Here is a 26,606-nt window from a genome sequence, read left to right as displayed (position 1 = left end):
GCCTTCTCAGCCGCACTTTCCGGCCGCCGCTCCTCCTACTCACGCTGCTGGTTCCTGATGCCGCCTCCGCCGATCCGGGTAAGCCGGGCCATGCCCCCCCCCCTCTCTCTCCGTCCGTGTTCCCCCGCTCTGTACCGACTTCCGATCGGTGGCCAGAGCGGGGGAAATTAACTCTGACCCCCCCGCCCCCCTCCTGCCATTGGTGGTCAGCCTGACCGACCAATGGCAGGGGATAGGAGGGGGTGGCAACACTGCCACCTCGCTCCTATCCTTTAGGCTGGTCAGAGCTGTCTCTGACAGCTCCGATCAGTCTTATTTTCCGGGAGATCGGGTCACCAGTGACCCGATTTGCCCGGATCGCGGAAAATCGCAAATCTGAATTGACCTGCGATTTGCTGTGATCGCCGATATGGGGGGGGGGGGGGGTCTCATGACCCCCCTAGGCATTGCCACGGGATGCCTGCTGATAGATATTAGCAGTCATCCTGGTCCGATCACCGCCCAGAGAGCGGCAGTGATCGGAAATGCCGAGGGCGTATGGATACGCCCTCCGTCCTTAAGTGACGGGACGCGAGGGCGTATGCATACGCCCTTCGTCCCCAAGGGGTTAAGAACCATTGACATGTGATTAACCAGTGTCATGTGATTGTAACCCAGTGAGGTATCAGTCACCATGTGACCTTAGGGTGACCTATGGGACCCCTCCTAGTCTCCCCCATATAAACCCTGGGAGGAGCTAGCTCGCTCTCTTGATTTCCAGTTAAGTCTTTACTGAGGTCCAGTGCAGTCAAGTCCTAAGAGTGTGTCTGGAGTCCAGAGGAGGCCTCAAGTCAACCACAAGTCTACAAGTCCACCACCCCCAGGTCCCAGTCAGAGCCTGGTAAGTAACAAACTGGGTATAGTAAGTTACAGTCAAAGTCAACCTGTCTTCAATCAGTGTGGCCTGCATCAAAATTGTCCCAGTCCATTACAAGTCCCAGCAAGCCCTAAGGTCTCTGAAGTCACTGGTCACCTCCGTGGGCCTGGCTAAGCTGTGTAGACTATTCCACCTGTCTAACTCAGTAAAGCTACCGTAGTTCTGTAACTTGGCGTCAGAGTCCTTATTTCCCCTGTGCCTAGCCCAGAATCCAGCAGTATACCTTCGGGTGGTATTGAGGATAAACCACGCCCTGGCGTCACAAACACAAGGGGTTAATGCCATCTGCCCCTAGGGCAATTCCATCTGCCTTCATCACACCCTCTACCACAAGTTCTTCCAGACATCGACACGTTTCACAGATCCGTAATGTCCGTAGCATTGTATGGTGAGTCTGGTTTCAAGTTACAATGGTCCAGAAAAGACCATTGTATGGTGAAAATATTGTATGTTGAGGCCATTGTAAATTGAGGGACCACTGTACTGTGTACTGCCATACAAGGTCCCTGTACTTGACACCGCTATGTGAATGAGCAGCTCACATAGCAATAAAAGGGTTGTACGTTTGCCATTCCTCTTTTACAATAACCGCAGCTGTTTTCTAGTTTTTGCAGAATCTGATATTTCTCAATATCCCTAGATACGGGGACGGACGCCATGCTTCCTCCTCCACATGTGGTGGTCTCTGGCTGGGCAGCAGTGGCTCTTGTGCAATCCCATGGAAGTATGAGGGATGTAGGATGGGGCAGGAATGCGGAGTCGTGTAAACATTCCCTGGGTTCAGGATCCCTGCTCTTCCATACAAGGACACAGTGTGGTGTCAGAGAGGGGAGGGGAGCTTACAGGACCATCCCAAAACAAAGAGAGTCCCATACATCCAACTCCCTGAGTACAGCCTCATAGCTTTTGTATGGGAGTTCCTGGCTGTCAGACACCACACCCCTCAGTGCTAGAGGCTCCGAAAGCAGGAAAAGCTCCAGCCATACAGGAACATCCACAGCCTGAGCCTGGAAGGAACTGAAAGAAAGGAAACCTTCACTATATAGTCCCTGGAGCTTCATAATGGCCACTAAGCGCATCACTATTAAAGGGCCAGCACCCTGGGGATTCAGGCTGGTGGGAGGAAAAGACTTTGATCAACCTTTAACTATTTCTAGGGTAAGTGTCCGCCTTGTCCAATGCTAACAGCTGTGTCTCTGTCTGGGCCATTCAATGAACTTACTTCTTTGCACTCTTAGCTGGGTATAGTGTAGGTGCATATATTGATTATTGTGTAAGTAGCCAGAATTTCACCCTGTGATCTGTATACAGCAACCCTATGTAAGTGTTCAATACCCTGCAGGCACCTGGCTGCTTATACAATGCACTGACAGGGCGGGGAAACACCGGTATGCTGGATTATGTCATTACCTGGCAGCTCCCGGTACACCTTTTCTGAGCGTTATTCAGTGTTTCCCAAAAAAGGCGCCTCCAGCTATTTCAAAACTACAACTCCCAGCACGCCCGGACAGCCGAAGGCTCTCCGGGCATGCTGGTACCTTTTCTGAGTGTTATTCAGTGTTTCCCAAAAAAGGCGCCTCCAGCTATTTCAAAACTACAACTCCCAGCACACCCGGACAGCCGAAGGCTCTCCGGGCATGCTGGTACCTTTTCTGAGCGTTATTCAATGTTTCCCAAAAAAAGGCACCTCCAGCTATTGCAAAACTACAACTCCCAGCATGCCTTCGGCTGTCCGGGCATGCTGGGAGTTGTAGTTTTGCAACGGCTGGAAGTGCCCTGGTTGGGAAACACTGACGTCATTCATTACCCCAAAACCAATTGGAAACGTTATTCAATGTTTTTTAAGGGTGCATTCACCTGTACAGTATCCTATGCATATTTGATACACAGGGTTTGAAGCTGCAGAGTTCAATGTAAACGAAATGACGGCACACAGCTTCAAATCGGCAGCTTCAAATTTGATGCACAAGATACTGTATGTGTGAATACACCCTAAATATTTTAACAGATCACCAACGTGTCATGGCGACATAGTTTCCAAACTGTTATAGTGGACAATACGCTGTAAAATCCATCATGTGTGACCCTACCCTTAGGGTGTATTGACATGTACAGTATCCTATGCCTATTTGATGTGCAGGATTTAAAGCTGTAGATTTCAATGTAGAATAAATGACTGAACACCGCTTCAGATCAGCAGCTTCAAATTTGACGCGCAGGATACTGTACATGTGACTACACCCTAAATATTCTGACAGATCAGCGAAGTGCCATTGCGACATAGTTTCCAAACTGTTACCTCTGACAATACGCTGTAAGGGACATTGGTTTACTCATAAATGAACGGGGGTTACATTTGATTTTCTTCAGTCCAGAGTTCACTGGTAATTTAACGCATCGAGTTATCGCACTGTGCAATTGTGGTAGATACTATAACGGCAAGGGGTTAACTCCTTGTGGAGAGCTGAAGTCTAACTAGTTATGTAAATTGCTATGTATTTACCCCAGTTAAAGGGGTACTCTGGTGTTAAGACATGTTATCTCCTATCCAAAGGATAGGGGATAAGATGCCTGATCGCGGGGGTCCCGCCGCTGGGGACCCCCGTGATCTTGCACGCAGCACCCCGTTAGAATCAGTCCCCGGAGCGTGTTCGCTCCGGGTCTGATTACTGGCGATCACAGGGTCGGAGTGTTGTGACGTCACGGCTCCGCCCCCGTGTGATGTCACGCTCCGCCCCCTCAATGCAAGCAGCGGGACCCCCGGCGATCAGGCATCTAATCCCTTATCCTTTGGATAGGGGATAACATGTCTTAGCGCCGGAGTACCCCTCTAACACCAGGGGGGGAAATTATCATTGTTGTCTTTGGAAGGAAAGTTCTGAAGTCATTTTTTTTTTTTGCTTTGGTTTTGCTTATGTACTTATCCTATTAAAGGGGGGCGGGGGGGGGGGGGTTAAAAATGTGCCTTACATACGCAAAAAAATCACTTCAGAACACCATTTTGTATGATTCCTCCTCTCCTCTGCAACTTTTTGAGCAAGTTTTTAAAAAGTGCTCAACAGAAGGCAATCTTGTAAGCCGGGTCTGACCTGGCTTTGACTTACAAAAATACCATCAAAAAATATTCTGACCGATACTGTGGCAGGCTGATTGGATTTACAGGGGTTGTCTGGGGAGCAGAAAAGGTATTTCCTTTTCCTCTCCCCAGCGTTCCATTTTCATCCAGCATCCATCTTGGAATGATACCTTCTCAGATGAGAGGAGACGGGTACCAAATCCCGACCATCCTGCATGCCACGTCCAATAGCCACCATGATATTGCTGTAACATCAGTGACATTGTATGGCAATTGTATATCACAGTGTTTCCCAACGAGGGTGCCTCCAGTTGTGGCCAAACTACAACTCCCAGCATGCCCGGACAGCCTTTGGCTGTCCGGGCATGCTGGGAGTTGTAGTTTTACCACAGCTGGAGGCACCCTCGTTGGGAAACACTGGTATATCACATGCAGGCGTGGAATACTTCTGAGACAGGCCCAGGGTGGAAGTGTGGTGCTGGGAGCAGAAAAGATCATTGGGGAGATTTATTTAAAAACAAAAATAGTGGTGCTGTTGCCTATAGCAACCAATCAGATTGCTACTTTCATTTTATTGAAATGGCTTTTTTAAAATGAAAGCAGTATGGTTGCTATGGGCAACTGCATCACTCTCCCTCTACACTGGATAAATCTCCCCAAATATCTTTCCTGCTCCCTGGACAACCCTTTACAGACCAAAACTGTCTACCTGTGACTATGTTTGGACTGTTTTAGGTGGGAATACATTTTGTTTGTGGGGGGGTTTATCAAAACCTGTGCAAAGGAAAAGGTGCCCATAACAACCAATCAGATCGCTTCTTTCATTTTGCAGAGGCCTTGTTAAAAATTAAAGAAGCGATCTGATTGGTTGCTATGGGCAACTAGGCAACTTTTCCTCTGGACGGGTTTTGATAAATCTCCACATATGAGTTTGCTGCCCCATATGTCGGAATGGTATCCCCATGTAGACCTGTAGTGCCTAGCCAAAATGTGACCTGAACCACCAGATCGCTATACATGTAGATGTTCCCTTCATGTAGATATAGATAATGAAATTTCCTTACACACTCCAGAACCTCAGCGATGGTGAATTCCGGCACTGATATTGATCCACCGAAAGAATTAAAGGGGTATCTTTTTTTCTTCTTGAATTTCTTTTCTGTCTGACCACAGTGCTCTCTGCTGACACCTCTGTCCATGTCAGGAACTGTCCAGAGCAAATCCCCAAACCTCTCCAGCTCTGGACAGTTCCTGACATGGACAGAGGTGTCAGCAGAGAGCACTGTGGTCAGACAGAAAAGAAATTCAAAAAGAAAAGAACTTCCTGTGGAGTATACAGCAGCTGATAAGTACTGGAAGGAATAACCTTTTTTTTTTTTTTTTTTATATAGAAGTAATTTATAAATCTGCTTAAGTCTCTGGCACTAGTTGATTTAAAAAAATAGTTTTCCACTGGAGTACCCCTTTAAGTCCTATCTTGTATCTCCTAGATAACTTGTACAGTATAATTCAATTTTTTTTTAGACTTTGGAACAACCTTATGGATTGTACATTTCTTTATCTGTCCTTTATGGGGTCATTATAATAAGATATACCATCTCTAAATCACATGGTGGGAGATTTATAGAAGTAGGCAAAACATTTGCCCATAATCTATGTTTCCTATTAAACACCCACTGAGGCCAATTCCATAGGACGTCAATCTATCAATATATTTTTGGAGAGCGGCAGGAAACCTGCACAAACATTTTACTATTTGCTTTAGAAATGAAGTATGATGACAAAGAGATCCCTACCTACCCAATATGAGAGCTGAATGATCATGCGGCCCTGGCGGCACAAACCATCCAGCAATTGTTCTTGAGGGCCTTCACTTGCACCATTGTTGGTCGCACATCCCCTGCTTACACAGAACAATGTGTGACCGACCCACATAAGGCCGCACTATCCCAATTATCAACCAAGATTTATTAAAAGATCAATTTAAAATCCAATTTTTTTGCCTGAGCCTGATAACAAGTAGCAGCACAGACCCGGTATTGGCCCATCCTTTGTTTATGTGTATAGCAGATGACTGTGATATACTGTATTTTTCGGCATTATACGGCAAATACACATTAAAACCGGCGGTCCCTGCGGCCATCAGCGGCTGGGACCCATGGCTAATACAGGACATCATCGATCGCGGTGATGACCTGTATTAACCCTTCAGACGCGGCGATCAAAGCTGACCGCCGCGTCTGAAGCAAAAGTGACGCAAACCTGGCTGCTCAGTCGGGCTGTTCAGGACCGCCGCGGTGAAATCGCGGCGTCCCAAATGGCTTACGGGACACCAGGAGGGACCTTACCTGCCTCCTTGGTGTCTGCTCCGTGGCGGGATCCCCTGCATGGCCGGCGCTCTCCTTCGTCGCCATCATGTCGTCGCGCACGCCGTCCCGTCATCCAATAGGAGCGGCGTGCGTAGCGGCTTGCGTAGCGACGTGATGGCGGCGACAGAGAGCGAGGATACCGGGCAGCAGAGACGTTCCGGAGCAACGGGGACACCTCGGGGATGCGGCGACAGCAATGGAGGGTGACATCCAGGGCAGCGGTGACGGGTCCGGAGCGGCGGGGACACGTGAGTATTACCTCCTATACCAGTGGTCTTCAACCTGCGGACCTCCAGATGTTGCAAAACTACAACTCCCAGCATGCCCGGACAGCTGTTGGCTGTCCGGGCATGCTGGGAGTTGTAGTTTTGCAACATCTGAAGGTCCGCAGGTTTAAGATCACTGTCCTATACTTTTACATTGTATTTGGTTCAGAATCTTTATTTTCTAGATTTTTATGCTTTAAAATTGGATGCGTCTTATATGCCGAAAAATACGGTAACCTCTTACGTGGTACTCACAGGTGTGTACACTCTTTCACTGCCTTATATAAGCATATGTGTGTATGTGAAAATACCAGACCATTCTTCTCCAAACATTTACTCACGCATACATAACTTTCTCTGCTGCGCTTGAGTCCGGTTTCGGTTTGTATTGTACAATGCTTTGCACATCCAGACTTCTCCCCCCTGAAACTATTATCTGGTTGTTAGATTCTCACGAGACAAATAAACACATTTTATTACTATTGTATAAATGACCAGTAACAATGGTCATTGGTTTAGTCTTCCTGCATCCTAACCAACATAGCCCAGTGTTTAGTATATTACCACTTTTTACAGATGATGGAAAGGTGTCCAGTCAATCATACACATTACATGGTCAACTGGTCCTATGCTGGGTTAATCCTTCAACTGGTCCCACTTGGCAGAAACTAAATTATTGTCCCAATTTGGTAAATTCTTATAATGGGGATCCCTGGTGAGTTTAGAATCTCTGAAAGGCCTGGATTAGGATCGAAACCATTGTAGGTTTCTGTCCTTGGTGAAGAAAAACCTTTTCACAACATCTAGACAAGTAAACAATAGCCTTAAGGAGGTCAGCATAGTATTGTCTTAAGGAGGCAATCAAGAGACACCTTCATGAATGTAAACACTGTGGGATTTTACCATTTGCTCAGTTTCTGGTGCTGCACGTATGTTGCCTAAGCTATTGAGACCAGTGTGTTATTTGCCCTAGTTGGACACCTGATCTATTTCATGGCCTATGTGCTGATAGTACATGAACCATACATATATAATCCTTGCTTTAAAGGGGTACTCCGCACCCCTAGACATCTTATCCCCTATCCAAAGGATAGGGGATAAGATGTCAGATCGCCGGGGGCCTGAGCGTGACGTCAGGACTCCGCCCCGTGTGACGTCAGGTGCCGCCCCCTCAATGCAAGTCTATGGGAGGGGGCGTGACGGACCTCCCATAGACTTGCATTGAGGGGGCGGGGCGTGATGTCACATGGGGCGGAGTCGTCACATCACGCTCATCCGCCATTGTGGTCGGGATCCGAAGCCTCCAGGGTTGCCGGTGTTGGGTGGAAGCCGTACAGGTGGGTGCAGCAGCCGAGATCCCGGGAGTCCCCAGCAGCGGGACCCTGGCGATCTGTCATCTTATCCCCGATCCTTTGGATAAAGGATAAAATGTCTAGGGGTGCGGAGTACCCCTTTAAGACTGAAAATAAGAACCCCCTGTGTGGCGTTGAAATGTGATTAATTTAAAAAAAAAAATTGCAGTAAAATTTGAAAAGTCTCGGTTAATAAATTCAGCACATTATGTAAACCCTGTCAAAAAGCCCCCTCCCCCATCTCTGCTGGCCTTCAATTGCCACCCCCTACGCATTCTGACACCCAACATACAAGCCCTGCCACCCCCTACACAGCCTGACACCCAACATACAAGCCCTGCCACCCCCTACACATCCTGACACCCAACATACAAGCCCTGCCACCCCCTACACATCCTGACACCCAACATACAAGCCCTGCCACCCCCTACACATCCTGACACCCAACATACAAGCCCTGCCACCCAACATACAAGCCCTGCCACCCAACATACAAGCCCTGCCACCCCCTACACATCCTGACACCCAACACACAAGCCCTGCCACCCCCTACACATCCTGACACCCAATACACAAGCCCTGCCACCCCCTACACAGCCTGACACCCAACACACAAGCCCTGCCACCCCCTACACATCCTGACACCCAACACACAAGCCCTGCCACCCCCTACACAGCCTGACACCCAACACACAAGCCCTGCCACCCCCTAGACATCCTGACACCCAACATACAAGCCCTGCCACCCCCTACACATCCTGACACCCAACATACAAGCCCTGCCACCCCCTACACATCCTGACACCCAACATACAAGCCCTGCCACCCCCTACACAGCCTGACACCCAACATACAAGCCCTGCCACCCCCTACACAGCCTGACACCCAACATACAAGCCCTGCCACCCCCTACACATCCTGACACCCAACATACAAGCCCTGCCACCCTACAGCTACACTAATGCTGAAATGTAGCATGAATCGGACAATATTCCATTCATTTATTTCCAGTTTTTCTGTAGTAGTCAATGAGAACACTTTTTACCACGTACATTTATTTTTTTTGTGATTATTCTGATGACAAAGAACATTTTTGATTTTACCTGAAATAACCTAGAATGATGCACGAGAGAAGAGACTGGTGCCTAAGAAGTGTATATAGAAGGTGAAGTGGTGTCGCGCTTGAATAGCGCCATTCTTACAGGTCATTATCTGAGCCGCTTCGTATTGCTTAAAGCTCTTATTGTTTACACAGTGACTCAAAGTGACAATGTTCAGAAAACAGTGACAAACAGGAAAGGTAACAATAGCTACTAAGTTATGGCCCTGAAAATGTGAACGTTGTTTGTGTTAACCCCACAACCTTTCATCTATACAGCTCTTGTAGTCATTGCATCTATTTAGTGGAGATTGCTGTCATTATTTATTTACATAGCTGTATTACTTTGCTTTGATGTTACTATTCACATTGATCAAGTAAGATAATAGCTTACTCAATTCTCCCTTCGAGGACTCCAATTAAGTATTCCCTATTCGCTTATTATTTTGAGATCTATAATGTTAACCTTTTTTGCCAAAATAAATTCACAATTAAATATTTTATAAAAATTTTTATAGCTAGTTTTTACAATCACAACATTATTTAACTTTATTTTATTTTATTTTTTTTTTTTTTAAACAGTCTAGTGCAAGGCTTCTGAATCATTTTTCAGTGTGCAGCACAGGTAGTAGAGGCAAACACCGCTGGTAAAACAAAGTCAGAATGCGTTTTAGGCAGAGGCGTAACTTGTAGCTTCTGGGCCCCAGTGCAAAATCTGCAACAGGGCCCCATGTGCCATTTATAATACTTATCTCTTATTGAGAAGATGAGTCCTGGGGTCCCCTTAGACACCAAGGCCCTGGTGCGACTGCTACTTCTGCACCCCTGGTAGTTACGCCCCTGGTTGTAGGGTTAAAGGGGTTATCCAGGAAAAAACTTTTTTTATATATATATCAACTGGCTCCAGAAAGTTAAACAGATTTGTAAATTACTTCTATTAAAAAATCTTAATCCTTTCAGTACTTATGAGCTTCTGAAGTTAAGATTGTTCTTTTCTGTCTAAATCCTCTCTGATGACACCTGTCTCGGGAAACGCCCAGTTTAGAAGCAAATCCCCATAGCAAACCTCTTCTAAACTGGGCGTTTCCCGAGACACGTGTCATCAGAGAGCACTTAGACAGAAAAGAACAACCTTAAAGGGGTTCTCCGGTGCTTAAACATCTTATCCCCTATCCAAAGGATAGGGGATAAGATGCCTGATCGCTGTTCGCTCCGGGTCTGATTATGGTCGACCACAGGGCGGGCGGCGTGTGACGTCACGCCTCCGCCCCCGTGTGACGCCACGCCTCCGCCCCCGTGTGACGTCACGCTCCGCCCCTCAATGCAAGCCTACGGGAGGGGGCGTGATAGCTATCACGCCCCCTCCCGTCGGCTTGCATTGAGGGGCGGAGCGTGACGTCACACGGGGGCGGAGGCGTGGCGTCACACGCCGCCTGCCCTGCGGTCGCCAGTAATCAGTCCCGGAGTGAACACGCTCTGGGCACTGATTATAAACGGGGTGCCGTGTGCATGATCCCGGGGGTCCCCAGCTGCGGGACTCCCGCGATCAGACATCTTATCCCCTATCCTTTGGATAGGGGATAAGATGTTTAAGCACCGGAGAACCCCTTTAACTTCAGAAGCTCATAAGTACTGAAAGGATTAAGATTTTTTTAATAGCAGTAATTTACAAATCTGTTTAACTTTCTGGAGTTGATATATAAAAAAGTTTTTTCCTGGAATACCCCTTTAACACTGATAGACACAGCTTCCCTGCATATCACAGCTACAGAGGTGATATACCTTGTTAGCTATCCATAAAATCACTTCACAAGTAGAGAAAAGACAAAAGACATGGCACTTAGAGCCCAGCTGATCAGTGGGATGTGTCATGTCTTTTGTCTTTTCTGTAATTGTGAAGTCAGTCTTTCTTTTAGATACAGATACTGGTATCGGGACCGATACTGGACATTTGCACAAGCAGTTGTACTCTTGCTAATATCTCCGATACCTGACCCTCACCCCCCCCCCCCCCCACCCACCATTGTATTGGCACATCCCCTTTTTTATTTTTTTTTGTGGCTTCACCATTGGTTTAGCCCTATTCAGTGTGGTTAATCCACACCCTAGCTACCTGACACTTTTTTCTTCGTGTGATATACATGTGAAAAAAATACACCAACATACGGTTCTTTCCGAGTGTCTGCTCGGAACTGTCTCTGTTTTTGTTTTTTGCTGGAACGCAGTGATTTTCGCTTTCCTTGCTAAATTTTTGGTTTTCTGTGCATAAATTTTGAAGCAACATATACCCATTCTGTACGACTAAGCAGAATCCCCAATTGAAACCAATACAAAATGCAATGCACCTATAATTCTGCATGGAATTCCACGTAGAACGTCCCTTGTGTGAATATACGCTTAGGATTGAGAAATAGAAGACTAAATCAGGAGCTTAGCCATGTCTCTTTCTCCTCCATACCCTCTGACTGTAGACAACTGACTAGAACAAGGGCCTTGCCCTTCCCCCTCAGGTCCCAATCAGAACTAGAACAGATCAGCAAATTTAACCCCTTTTTGTTCCCTGCAGGATTTCTACAAGACTGATCGTTTCATGACCATTCCTAAAGTCTTGCAGAGTAAGGGAGTGGGGACAAGATTATCTCCTGTTTCCTTACGTTCTTTTTAAGGTCTAGTATTCCTTTAAGAACATTTTTCTAATATTTACAGATTGCGCAACTGTGAAAAGTTAAGATGATGCAGCCGCTGTCGTGTTTTTTATTTTTTTTAAGGGTCCGCCTAAGTACTAAATGTGATGCACTGGAGAACTAAGACCCCTTCCATTTTATGACCATAGCAGCAAATACAAGGAACAGCTTTGAAGCTGCTTTTCCCAGATTGTAATACCCCCCACCCTGTCACTTCTCAGAAGTTCGGGTCGTTCCTGTGTACTGTATCAGAAAACATTCTCTCATTAGTTTAAGGAATGTTCTTGTGGAAAAGTTACTTGTGTCTCAGATAAGATCAGTCTGATCTGCCGGACAATACGTACTTGCATTGAAATCTTTTGGCCATATGTTTCCGTAATTTATTTTGTTGGCTTTACACTTTGTCGCTGTTAAATAAATGTAAATACATTGAAAGCTCTTTGAAAAAAAAACAAAAAACACCTTTCGATGCAATTTTGGTCTTCTCAAAGAAAAAGGCATCCATGTATAATGTATGGTGGACTGAAAATCTGTCACACAAAAACAGGTCTGGATAAGGGAGTGGTCCTCTCAAAGAGGTTGTCTTAGGCTATGTAAACACCTCGGAATTTCCATGCGGAATTCCGCATTGGAATTCTGCACGGAGATTCCGCTGCAGCAGAGTCCTGTTGAATTCAACGGGATTCTGCTGCACTGTGCACAAATCGAAATTTCTGTGCCAGACGTTTCTAGCGTAGAAATTCCGAATTCTGCATCCGCAGAAGAATGAACCTTGCTGTCTATGCGGCAGCAATTACCGTACGGTCCTAGCTCTGGCATATTATTTTGTTGGCGCCCGCAGTCTCCGGAATGTCCGCACTGCGATTTTCCATGCGGACATTCCGAAGTGTGAACATAGCCTTACTCTTATGATTAATTACCAAGCTTTTTAACAACAAGACACCAGCAGGGAGTGGTATCAGGCCATCTCCATTCTCCTGCGGTCATCCAGTCTATTGTCATCTGGTATAACACACAGTTTCCCAACAAGTGACACGGCTTGTAAGGGTTTAATCTGTTTCTTCTCACTCACTCTGGATACATTAAAATCTTATTATTTTCAATTTATTCCTGCTTTTTTTTTCACCCTGGTTACTCACCAGTTTGTAATAGTCTTTTTGACTATTTTGGCTGTATTTATGTATAATGTGTAACTCCTCCCACTTGGTATGGTATGGTGCTAAAATGTTTTATCTGTTCTGCAAATCTTAAAAGGGATATTTCAGGCAAAAACTTTTTATATATATATCAGCTGGCTCCGGAAAGTTAAACAGATTTGTAAATTACTTCTATTAAAAAATCTTAATCCTTCCAATAGTTATTAGCTTCTGAAGTTTTCTGTCTAACTGCTCAATGATGATGTCACGTCTCGGGAGCTGTGCATGATGGGAGAATATCCCCATAGGAACTGCACAGCTCCTGGGACGTGAGTCATCAGAGAGCAGTTAGACAGAAAACAACAACTCCCCTTCAGAAGCTAATAACTATTGGAAGGATTAAGATTTTGTAATTTACAAATCTGTTTAAGTTTCCGGAGCCAGTTCATATATATAAAAAAGTTTTGGCCTGGAATACCCCTTTTAAGAACTTTTTGTGGTGACCCACGGTGTTATGGCGGGACCACGGGGTGTCGTGGTGTAGATAGCAGAGCCAGATGGTATTAACCCCGGGGACAAGATGATGTTAACTAGTGTTCGTGACGCCAGGATGTGGTTGTTTGGTGTAGGGCACCGCCGACAACCAACCCAGAAACAGCATATATTAAATGAGAGTCCAAAGCAGGTTTTGATGCAACTGGAACTTTACTGAAGAAGGCAGCATAACATTTCTTACAGCCAACTTCCACAGAGGTGACCGGGACACAAGGAACCTCTCAGGCTTGCTTGGACTTGTAGTGGTAATAATGATGATGCAGGCCCCTGTGCTACTGTTATGACTTTGGTAGGGACTGTAGAGACTTGACTTGTAGACATAGAAGACTTAGATATTAGTAGTGTTGCTCGCGAATATTCGCAATACAAATTTTATTTGCGAATATCGTATATTCGCGAATATTCGCGAATATAGCGCTATATATTCGTAATTACGAATATTCGTTTTTTTTTTTTGTTTTTTTTCACAGTACACATAACAGTGATCATCCCTCTATGCTTCCAGCTTGTGTGGTGTAAAGAAGGCTCTAATACTACTGTGTGAGACTAGTGTGCGAATTTTCGCATATGCGAAAATTTGCATATGCTAATTTCGCATATGCGAATTTCAGTTTATGCAAATTTTCTTATATGCTAATTTCCGTATATGAAAATATTCGTATATGCGCATTTTCGCATATGCGAAAATAAAACGAGAATATTATGAATATGCGAATATTCGCGAATATATGACGAATATTCGTCCATATATTCGCGAATTCGAATATGGCCTATGCCGCTCAACACTAGATATTAGATGTGGCTGCAGACTTGTAGGCTTTGGCCTAGCTGTACTGGAAGGAACTTGTACAGGACTGGTGCTTGCTTTACTGTCCATTAACTAAAGAGACCTAGTGTGGAGGCTACAGCCCTTTATATATCAGGGGGCAGGACTCAAGCCCATTGGTAGCTGGTTGCCTGTGGTTACCTGTGTCTCTGGAACTCTGGGTATCAGGTGATCACATATCACATGACCATATTGCATGACCATAGGCAGGTCCTATACAGTTTAAAGGGGTACTCCGGTGCTTAAACATCTCATCCCCTATCCAAAGGATAGGGGATAAGATGCCTGATCGCGGGAGTCCCACAGCTGGGGACCCCCGGGATCATGCTCGCGGCACCCCCTTTGTAATCAGTGCCCGGAGCGTGTTCGCTCCGGGTCTGATTATGGTCGACCGCAGGGCTAGCGGTGTGTGACGTCATGCCTCTGCCCCCGTGTGACATCACGCTCCGCCCTTCAATGCAAGCCTACAGGAGGGGGCATGATAGATATCACGCCCCCTCGCGTCACCTTGCATTAAGGGGCGGAGCATGACGTCACACGGGGGCAGAGGCATGACGTCACACACCGCCAGCCCTGCGGTCGCCGGTAATCAGTCCCGTAGCGAACACGCTAGGGGGTGCCGCGTGCATGATCACGGGCAACCCCAGCTGCAGGACTCCCGCGATCAGGCATCTTATCCCCTATCCTTTGGATAGGGGATAAGATGTTTAAGCACCGGAGTACCCCTTTAAACATCCTAATAACCTTTACACATAGTTTATATTCACTGTACAATACCTGAAATAAACCTACATAATGTACAATAGAAATCATAATAATGACCTAGAGGGATCCTGCAGGAGAGCCCTGTGGTCTTGAGGGACTCTACCTGAGGGGACTGGAGGAAACTGTACAGAACCACTTTCTGTACTGGGACACGACATTTTCTTTTGAAAACATGTTATTTTTGACTATTGTAACAATAAAGGCATCTTTTTTTATCAGCTTTTGGTAGCACTAGTGCTTGGATGTTTATTTTTATTTACATATTTCTATTGAGTCTTACATCCTGAGTGATACAAGAGGCTCCTGGAGGTGACATCCCTAGAACCTATATCACCAAGGAATTTGGGTACACCTACGCTCATTCAGTTGCTGAGGCACTACAAAACATTAAAAGGGGAGCACCTTCCCGTAGAGTTACCAATTTACTGGTAATGGGGGGGCTCCTTTTTATTACTATGTACTAAGGGCACAAACAGCAAGTCAACCCTGCCTGGTATGGTTTCAATAAGCCTAAAAGTCATACCTATTAAAGTATATTGGGGGAGGTTTATCAAAACCTTACCCTGGGGCCTATACTGACCTGTCTTGTATTCCCCGGCAAATACAGTAACAATTCTGGAGCATCTTTTCTTATAGCTCTCTGTTGTGCCGCTCCTCTGTTATGGATCTGTTATTTTGAATATATATATATATATATATATATATATATATATATATATATATATAATTTTTTTTTTTTTTAAGTGACTTTTTTGTTAGCAGCTGAAGATTTTAATCTGTAGTGCTGAGCTGCAGCAGTGTCTCCTCCCTCCCCCACCCTGCTCTGACTTTTTGACATTAAAGGTATTGTTAATTTTATCCCCCCTAGGACAGTGTTTCCCAACCAGGATGCCTCCAGCTGTTGCAAAACTACAACTCCCAGCATGCCCAGACAGCCGAAGGCTGTCTGGGAATGCTGGGAGTTGTAGTTTTGCAACAGCTGGAGGCACTCTGGTTGGGAAACACTGTCCTAGAACATATCTACTGACATCTGCAGATTTCTACATGGTATGCAGCTGACAGACTCCCTTTAAAGGGGTACTCCGGTGGAAAACCATTTATTTTAAATGAACTGATTCCAGAAAGTTATACAGATTTGTAAATTACTTCTATTAAAAAATCGTAATTCTTCCAGTACTTATGAACTGCTGTATACAGAGAAAGTTAGTTTCTTTTTGAATTTCTTTTCGGTCTACGGTGCTCTCTGCTGGCACCTCTGTCCATGTCAGGAACTGTCCAAAGTAGGAGAGTTTTGCTATGGGGATTTGCTCCTGCTCTGGACAGTTCCTGACATGGACAGAGGTGTCAGCAGAGAGCACTGTGGACAGGCAGAAAAGAAATTCAAAAAGAAAATAATTTGTAGTATACAGCTGCTGATATAGACTGGAAGGATTAAGATTTTTTTTAATAGAAGTAATTTACAAATCTGTTTAAGTTTCTGGCACCAGTTGATTTGAAATAAATTGTTTTCCCCTTTAAGCTTTCAGTAATTGAGTACCCCTTTTAAGATTTCAGTAGTTTTATAAACCCGGCATTCCATACTCAACAGTTATCTTTGTTTTTTTTATCTTTGTTTTTGGCTTTAAACAGAGATCATATGGAAGTTGATGAGGTGATATGTCAGTCATTGTAGGATTTTCTACTAAACAGGTGTCCTCTTCTTATTCAAACAGTTGAGTGTTTTGTGTATGCGGTAGACCTGCTGTTATTTGCCTTGCTGGAGTCCTCCCCTTAGGCTCTGTTCACATGTCAGTTTGCACGGAAAATCTCCGTGCAGACATTCTGCAGACTGTGGTAGCTGGCATGACATGCCAGTGCTAGGACTGCTCGGGAATGCATAGTCGGCAATGCATTCCGTGCAGAGTCCGCAGTAAGAATGGAATGGACATGTCCATATTTTCTGAAGACACCGGAATTTGAATTTCCACGCCAGATGTTTCCGAGGCGGAAATTTTGCTATGTGCACAGTGCAGCAGAATCTGGTTGATATTAATAGGACTCTGCTGCTGCCATGGCTGATGCAAGGATTTTTGCCACCCTAGGCAAAAAGCAAATTTTGCCGCCCTCTTAACTCTGCCCATTTGCCCTCCATGTGACACTCTGCACCTCACTAGTGGGGAGAAACACTGTAACAAACCTCCTCCCCATGTAATCTCCTTACTACTGGGGTGACACACTGTAATAAACCTCCTCCTCATGTTATCTCCTTACTACTGGGGTGACACACTGTAATAAACCTCCTCCTCATGTAATCTCCTTACTACTGGGGTGACACACTGTAACAAACCTCCTCCTCATGTAATCTCCTTACTACTGGGGTGACACACTGTAATAAACCCCCGCCTCATGTAATCCCCTTACTACTGGGGTGACACACTGTAACAAACCTCCTCCTCATGCAATCACCTTACTACTGAGGTGACACACTGTAACAAACCTCCTCCTCATGTAATCTCCTTACTACTGGGGTGACACACTGTAATAAACCCCCTCCTCATGTAATCTCCTTACTACTGGGGTGACACACTGTAATAAACCTCCTCCTCATGTAATCTCCTTACTACTGGGGGGACACACTGTAATAAAGCCCCTCCTCATGTAATCTCCTTACTACTGGGGGGACACACTGTAATAAACCTCCTCATGTTATCTCCTTACTAATGGGGTGACACACTTTACCAAAGGAGGGGTCCTTTTGTAATTATCTTAATACTGGGGTGACACACATCAGAGGGGGGTTATGGTGGTGCTGCCGTCTGAGCTGGTTGAGCGAGTGCTTAAGATAGTGGCTGTGAGAACATACTCCAAACTAAACTTGTCTGTTGCATCATAATAAAATAACAACAATAAAAGCTGGTGATTTCTCATCAACATTATTTAATGCCCTTGTCTGAACCTGCACATAGAGAAGCCTGCTGTTTCTGTATGCTAGCCAGACTATACTTGGTGCAGCTGCTTGGTTGGTGCAGATATTGTTCTTGCCATCGGGCTCCATATATAGACATACAGAACATGTTAAAACAAAGCCATAGAAAGCAATGTGCATCTCACCACTTCCATGTCTTATTGGAAAAACCAATCCATCACAGCCATGAAGACAGAACCAGGCCTCTGTAACAGTGCCTAAGAACTAAGTTGTTTTCTTATAAATATATATATATATTCTTCTGTTGCTATAGATAGATAGAGAGATAGAGAGAGAGGAAACAGCACTCAAAACTTGCAAAGATAACGGTGGATTTATTCCTTCATGTCCAACAAAATAGCGACGTTTCAGCTCCACAATGGAGCTTTTTTCAAGCATGCTAAAAAAGCTCCAGCTAAATAAATCCACCGTTATTTTTGCTACTTTTGAGTGCTGCGCCATTTTTCTTCTATTGCATGGACTGTGATCAGGTCGGGGGCGCTGGCACCGGTGACTCATGGTGAAGTAGTGCTGCATTGATTCTGAGAAATATATATATACAGTACAGACCAAAAGTTTGGACACACCTTCTCATTCAGAGTTTTCTTTATTTTCCTGACTATGAAAATTGTAGATTAAATTGAAGACATTAAAACTATGAATGAACACATGTGGAATTATAGACATAACAAAAAGTGTGAAACAACTGAAAATATGTCATATTCTAGGTTCTTCAAAGTAGCCACCTTTTGCTTTGATTACTGCTTTACACACTCTTGGCATTCTCTTGTTGAGCTTCAAGAGGTAGTCACCTGAAATGGTGTGGAGGAGGAGGTGTGATGGTGTGGGGGTGCTTTGCTAGAGACACTGTTGGGGATTTATTCAAAATTGAAGGCATACTGAACCAGCATGGCTACCACAGCATCTTGCAGCGGCATGCTATTCCATCCGGTTTGCATTTAGTTGGACCATCATTTATTTTTCAACAGGACAATGACCCCAAACACACATCCAGGCTGTGTAAGGGCTATATGACAAAAGAATGAGAGTGATGGGGTGCTGCGCCAGATGACCTGGTCTCCACAGTCACCGAACCTGAACCCAATCAAAATGGTTTGGGGTGAGCTGGACCACAGAATGAAGGCAAAAGGGCCAACAAGTGCTAAGCATCTCTGAGAACTCCTTCAAGACTGTTGAAAGACCATTTCAGGTGACTACCTCTTGAAGCTCATCAAGAGAATGCCAAGAGTGTGCAAAGCAGTAATCAAAGCAAAAGGTGGCTAGAACCTAGAATGTGACATATTTCCACACTTTTTTGTTATGTATATAATTCCACATGTGTTAATTCATAGTTTTGATGCCTTCAGTGTGAATCTACAATTTTCATAGTCATGAAAATAAAGAAAACTCTGAATGAGAAGGTGTTTCCAAACTTTTGGTCCGAGAATCCAGTAAGAGTAGACCCCTATAAGCTACACCGGGTTTATACAGGCATGTAACTGCATTCACAAAAAGCTAAATTGAAAGAAAATGTACTGGTTCTCAAGGACTAATTTTGTAGTATGGGTGAAGTAGATAGTATGAGTGTGTATATGTGGGTAGTAGACTACAGGGATATAGCCTGAAAAATTCCCAAAAGTAAATAAATAACAAAATTACAGTTTTAAAATGGCTAGTTTAGTGAGTTAGTAATTCATAAAACATCAAAGTGGATGCCGGCAATCCACTCCGATAAATGAATTATAAAATAGTTAGAATTATACAATAAAATAAGTAAACTAGTAGACACTGTCCACAGATGGCTTCCAATTTGTTTAAAAAATAATCACAGCTGCCAAAAAATGATAGTGCGTAGAGGGATAGAAAAAGGGGGTAGTTTGTATAAAGTAAATGAAGCGCTGGAGCACCGCAAGAATTGTCCCACTCTTGCCGTGCTCATTTGCTGTAACGTTGGTGGTGGGTGAGAAACTGTAGCGCGACTCGGCGGTCGGCAGAAATGAAACCAAATTTACTCACCCACCCTTGGTTCCATGCACGGGACATCTACGAGCTTCGGATCCCAGCAGATCACGCCAGTGCTCTATCTTCAAGCAGGGAAGTCTGCTGTTAAACAGACAAGCCCCGTTAGCGAGCGATGTCTTGGCGCGCAGGATACTTGGCTGATTCGGTCCTCGTGGAGACGTGCGCACACCAGTGATGCGCTGAGTATGCTGTGAGTCTTTGGCAGGTTGGAAATGTGACGTGGATACAGTTCGGCATCAGATGCGTTTTGAGCCTCCTGGGCTTTTCCTCAGTGATGTGTGGACTGAATGTGGTTGTAGTCTATAGTGCTACTAAGGGGCATGCATGAAAACCTGTAGTGGAGTACTGTTATATAAATACTTTTGGTGGCTCAATATAAAACCTGTAGTGGAGTACTGTTTATATAAATACTTTTGGTGGCTCAATGTAAAACCTGTAGTGGAGTACTGTTTATATAAATACTTTTGGTGGCTCAATATAAAACCTGTAGTGGAGTACTGTTTATATAAATACTTTTGGTGGCTCAATATAAAACCTGTAGTGGAGTACTGTTATATAAATACTTTTGGTGGCTCAATGTAAAACCTATAGTGGAGTACTGTGATATAAATACTTTTGGTGGCTCAATATAAAACCTGTAGTGGAGTAATGTTCTATAAATACTTTTGGTGGCTCAATATAAAACCTGTAGTGGAGTACTGTTTATATAAATACTTTTGGTGGCTCAATATAAAACCTGTAGTGGAGTACTGTTATATAAATACTTTTGGTGGCTCAATGTAAAACCTATAGTGGAGTACTGTGATATAAATACTTTTGGTGGCTCAATATAAAACCTGTAGTGGAGTAATGTTCTATAAATACTTTTGGTGGCTCAATATAAAACCTGTAGTGGAGTACTGTTATATAAATACTTTTGGTGGCTCAATGTAAAACCTATAGTGGAGTACTGTTTATATAAATACTTTTGGTGGCTCAATATAAAACCTATAGTGGAGTACTGTTATATAAATACTTTTGGTGGCACAATATAAAACCTGTAGTGGAGTAATGTTCTATAAATACTTTTGGTGGCTCAATATAAAACCTGTAGTGGAGTACTGTTATATAAATACTTTTGGTGGCTCAATATAAAACCTGTAGTGGAGTACTGTTTATATAAATACTTTTGGTGGCTCAATATAAAACCTGTAGTGGAGTACTGTTATATAAATACTTTTGGTGGCTCAATATAAAACCTATAGTGGAGTACTGTTATATAAATACTTTTGGTGGCTCAATATAAAACCTATAGTGGAGTACTGTTATATAAATACTTTTGGTGGCTCAATATAAAACCTATAGTGGAGTACTGTTATATAAATACTTTTGGTGGTTCAATATAAAACCTATAGTGGAGTACTGTTATATAAATACTTTTGGTGGCTCAATATAAAACCTATAGTGGAGTACTGTTATATAAATACTTTTGGTGGCTCAATGTAAAACCTGTAGTGGAGTACTGTTATATAAATACTTTTGGTGGCACAATCAGACCCCACAGAAGAATACTCGAACAATGTGCAATAAAGCTTTTATAGACTTTTTTTTTTATTTTTTTTTTATTAAGCACGGAAAAGACTTCCAATATTTTATACACTACCAAAAGTGCACAAACGCCACACAACCTCCAGGGAGGCCCATTATTTCCGAGATACAATCTCTGACTACAAATCTCTCAGAATATGTGGATCAATACCTCCAACCACTAGTGAGAAAAATCCCTTCATATTTAAAGGACACAACAGATATTATCAGAGTTATAGAAAACCTACAATGGGAAAATGACTGGATTCTATGTACCCTGGATGTAAGCTCCTTATATACGTGCCTAAATCATCAACAAGGAATTCAAGCTGCCTTTCACTTTTTAACCAAGCAAGGAGATATCCCACCACTGCAAATTGGGTTTTTAACAGACAGCATGGATTGTATCTTAAATCACAATTATTTCTATTTTAACAAACAATTCTTTTGTCAAAAAGTCGGTACCGCCATGGGGACCAAATTCGCGTCAAGTTATGCAAATCTCTTCATGGGTTTTTGGGAGGAGCTAACCATCAGCCCCAATTTGGCGAGAGCCTGGTCCTCTGACGTAAGTACAATGACAACATTTTTATGGTATGGAGAGGTACTGACAAATCTTTAGATACGTTTTTAACCACGCTGAACAACAATGTTTTTAATCTCCTCTACACTCCACAAATAAGTAGAACCCAAGTGGAATTTCTGGATCTGACAATCAAGGTAAATAAGGCAAAGCTGGTATGTGAAACTTAAAAAAAAAACGGCGACCAGGAACTCTTTCATTTTATTCTCTAGTTGTCACCTACTACGTTAGCTTTTAAATGTACCGCAAGGCCAATACAGAAGGCTGAAAATAAATTGTACCAATGAAGAAGTGTTTGAAAAAGAAGCTCAAAAATTGACTGAAGATTTTAAAGAGAACTACCCAGAAGCACTATTAGTAGAATCATTGGCGAAAAATCAGAGAACAAAAGAGATTATTTCAGAAAACTAAGGCAGACAAAAAAAGAACAGTTGAAATTGATTCTACCTTTTAACAATAAATATAAAAAGTGGAGAACATAATCAGACTGTTGAGACCCAATTAGCTCCTAGCAGGCTATAACTACCCCTCCCCCTTACTACAATAATTAATTAAATAATAACTGACACAACAACAATTCAACTTTTCCGTGGGTGGGGATCGGCCACAGCTTTATTTATAAAATTACTTATAAAAATAACAATTTAACTGTAACAAAGACACCGATTGGCTTCTTACCAACCCGAGAGGTGCTGCCACACCGTCCTGTGTGGAGGTCTACCCCGGGTTGACCCCGCTTTCACCGTCTTCTTACCGCCAAGCTGTGACTTACAATAAACAGAGATACAAAAAAGGGAGGGAGGGAGGGCAAAACTCTGGGTCCTGGGCAGATTGAGGGGGGAAGGGAGGCACCACAGCTATAAATACCCAGGGGAGGGCCCCTGAAAGCCCGGGAAACTATTGAACCCCTGATTGGTGCACTCCTTCCCCCCACCCATGGGACATACCACTATAGCCACTGGCAAGTTTTACAGGTGGGGGAGGGGGCTAAAACATTGCCTGTATATTTCTTAACCCCTTACTGCTCACCAGTCAGGGGGCAAGCTAGTTATGCACAGCTTGCCCCACCAACAAATATTGGCCCCTACTTCATCAGGATCAAATTTTAGCTCCAATTTTAACTAACAACGCCAAAATAGTATATACTAGAGCGCCAAATTTAGGTTTAACCCCTTAACAACGGAGGACGTAAATGTACGTCCTGGTGAGGTGGTACTTAACGCACCAGGACGTACATTTACGTCCTAAGCATAACCGCGAGCATCGGAGCGATGCCCGGATCATGCGCGGCAGGTCCCGGCTGCTGATCGCAGCCAGGGACCTGCCCGTAATGGCGGACACTGCGGATGTCCGCCATTAACCCCTTAGATGCCGTGATCAATACAGATCACGGCATCTGCAGCATCGCGGTCACTAAAATGGATGATCGGATCGCCCGCAGCGATCTGATCATCCAGCATGGCAGACAGAGGTCCCCTCACCTAGCTCCGCTGCCTTTCCGACATCTTCTGCTCTGATCTGCCTTCCCGCAGACCAGAGCAGAAGATGACCGATAATGCTGATCAGTGCTGTGTCCTATACATAGCATTGATCAGTATTAGCAATCAAGTGATTGCTACAAATAGTCCCCTATGGGGATTATTAAAGTGTAAAAATAAAAGAAAAAAAAGTAAAAAAAAAATAAAGTAAAACAAATTTGAAAAAACCCTCCCCCAATAAAAACAAATTGTCCCATTTTCCCTATTTCCCCCCCAAAAAGTGTTACCAAATATGTATATTAAATATTTTTTTTATCACCGCTTGTGTAAATATCTGAAATATTAAAATAAAATGTTAATGATACCATATGGTGAACGTAAAAATAAAAAAAAAAGTCCAAAATAGATGCTTTTTTATAACATTTTATTCCCAAAAAATTAATAAATATGGATTAAAAGTTCTATATAAGCAAATATGGTATCAATAAAAAGTTCAGATCACGGCGCAAAATATGAGCCCTCATACCGCCGCTTATACAGAAAAATGAAAAAGTTATAGGCCTTCAAAATAGGGGGATTTTAAACGTACTTATTTGGTTAAAAAGTTTGCGATTATTTTTTTATTTTTTTTGTGCAACAGTAATAGAAAAGTATGTTATCATGGGTATCATTTTAATCGTATTGACCCAAAGAATAAAGAACATGTCATTTTTACCGTAAATTGTACGGCGTGAAAACAAAACCTTGCAAAATTGTGGTTTTCTTTTTAATTTCACGACACAAATAGTATATTTTTGGTTGCGCCATAAATGTAATGGTAAAGTCAGTGATGGCATTACAACAGTCGCGCAAAAAACAAGCCCTCATACTAGTCTGTGGATGAAAATATAAAAGTTATGATTTTGTGAAGGTGAGGAAAAAACGAAAACGTAAAAATTAAATTGTCTGCGTCCTTAAGGCCCAAATGGGCTGCGTCCTTAAGGGGTTAAAATTGGCACCTACCACCAACCAACCAATTCTGGAAACAAAAGAGGTACAGAATACATGGCTGAAAGGATTTTTATAAATGTGGAAAATGCAGCAATTGTAAAATAACAAAGATTCCTGAAAAGATGGTAACGATGAAATCCAACAGCAACAATTACCGGTATGACATCAGAGAATTTTTAACATGCACAAGCACTTCGATACTTTATATGATTATGTGCCCATGTCAGAAACAGTATATCGGTAGGACCAAGAGAAGCCTTAAAACCAGAGTGAGCAAGCATATACATAATATTAGGATAGGCTTCGAAAAACATTCCCTATCCATGCACTTCAAAGAGACACACAACTGCGACCCATCCGGGATTTCCTTCACAGCTTTAAAAACAGTAAAAAAAAGAATTGGAGAGGAGGAGACCATATCTCGAAAATGTAAAGGGAAGAAAGTAATATAATTTAGGAGTTCAATACCTTAAGACCTTTCGGCTTTTATGCAGATCTAGAAATTTTGGGCTTTTTAACATAATTTTCTTATAAAAAAAATAAAAATAAAAAAAATGTTAAATGGGCACTGTCACCAACTTTTTTTTTTTGGATATGTTGTAGTACTTATGTACTACAACATATAGTTTCACTATTTTTTTAATTTTTTATTAATATGGTGTAATTTACGTTTGAAAACCGGCCACTAGGGGTCTCCCTCCTAGTGGCCGGCTGCAGCCTCGCGTGACGTCACGGCTGAAAAAGGACTGATGCGGCCGGGCAACGGTCCTTTTCATTCAGCCTGCGCTCGCTCCCTGCCTGTCAATCAGACAGGCAGGGAGCGAGCGCTGAGAGCGCATTGGCTCCCTGGCCTCACACACCGCTGCTGCTGCCTCAGGAAGAACTCAGCACAGCACTTGGGTATGTCTGCTTGGAGTGGGGGGATTTTAGCGCCTGGGGTGGGGGGGGGGGGGTTTGCATAGTGCCGCGGCCATAACAAATGTATTGCTGTCAGCGGGGCGGGCGGGGGTTAGCGCCGTGGCCATAGCGCTATGCAAAAACAAGTGTAATGCTTTCACCGGCGCGGGCGGGGGTTAGCACCGCATGTATTGCTTTCAGGGGGGGGGGGGGGGGCAGGGGTTAGTGGATGCCTCCAGTTGTTTCACCACTACAACTCCCAGTAAAACAGATTTGTAAATGACTTCTATTTAAAAATCTTAATCCTTCCAGTACTTATTACTTCCAGAACTTATTTCTTTCTGGAGTTCTTTTCAGTCTGACCACAGTGCTCTTTGCTGACACCTCTGTCCATGTCAGGAACTGTCCAAAGCAGGATAGGTTTGCTTGGGGATTTGCTCCTGCTCTGGACAGTTCCTGATATGGACAGAGGTGTCAGCAGAGAGCACTGTGGTCAGACAGAAAAGAACTCTAGAAAGAAATACAACTACCTGTGGAGTATACAGCAGCTTATTAGTACTCGATTAAGGATTAAGATATTTGAATAGAAGTAATTTACAAATGTGTTTGCCTTTGTGGCACCAGTTGATTTTAAATGTTTTGTTTTCCACCGGAGTACTCCTTTAGGGAGACAGTAAGGAAGTCCCAATACACAGAACACAGAGAACACAGAGCTCTCTGCTGACATTATGACCACAGTCTAGAGCAGCATATGTTTGCTATGGGGATTTTCTCCTACTCTGGACAGTTCTTAAAATGAACAGAGATGTCATCAGAGAGCACTGTGGTCATAATGTCAGCAGAGAGCTCTGTGTTCCAAAAAGAAAAGAATTTCCTCTGTAGTATCCAGCAGCTAATAAGTACTGGAAGGATTAAGATTTTTTTAATAGAAATAATTTACAAATCTGTTTAACTTTCTGGCACCAGTTGATTTAAAAATAAAATGTTTTTCACCAGAGTACCCCTTTAATGGTCTATTCACACGCGCAGATTTCAATGTAAACTAAACACAGCTTGAAATCCTGCATATTAAATCTGCGCAG

The 26,606-nt window shown here is 43.6% G+C and overlaps 1 protein-coding gene across 4 annotated transcripts in view; it reads left to right on the top strand.

Moving 5' to 3' along the window:
- The first annotated feature begins 739 nt into the window (after positions 1-739).
- PDLIM1 (PDZ and LIM domain 1) overlaps positions 740-26,606 on the top strand; it is a 76,834-nt gene continuing 50,967 nt past the window's right edge. The window contains exon 1 of one of the 4 annotated variants that reach the window (XM_056530329.1): positions 740-880. Coding sequence is in view for 2 of the 4 variants with exons in the window: in XM_056530331.1 (XP_056386306.1) it covers positions 1,979-2,074 (96 nt within the window). In the remaining 2 variants the exon portion in view is untranslated. Of the gene's footprint in view, positions 881-1,675; positions 2,075-4,630; positions 4,728-26,606 lie in introns of those variants that run through there. The other 3 variants (XM_056530331.1, XM_056530328.1, XM_056530330.1) reach the window with 3 other exon arrangements.

This window comes from Hyla sarda, chromosome 7, assembly GCF_029499605.1.
Source record: "Hyla sarda isolate aHylSar1 chromosome 7, aHylSar1.hap1, whole genome shotgun sequence".
NCBI lineage: Eukaryota > Metazoa > Chordata > Amphibia > Anura > Hylidae > Hyla > Hyla sarda.
Note: the sequence above shows the minus strand (reverse complement) of the source record. Positions and strands in the feature narration are given on the sequence as shown.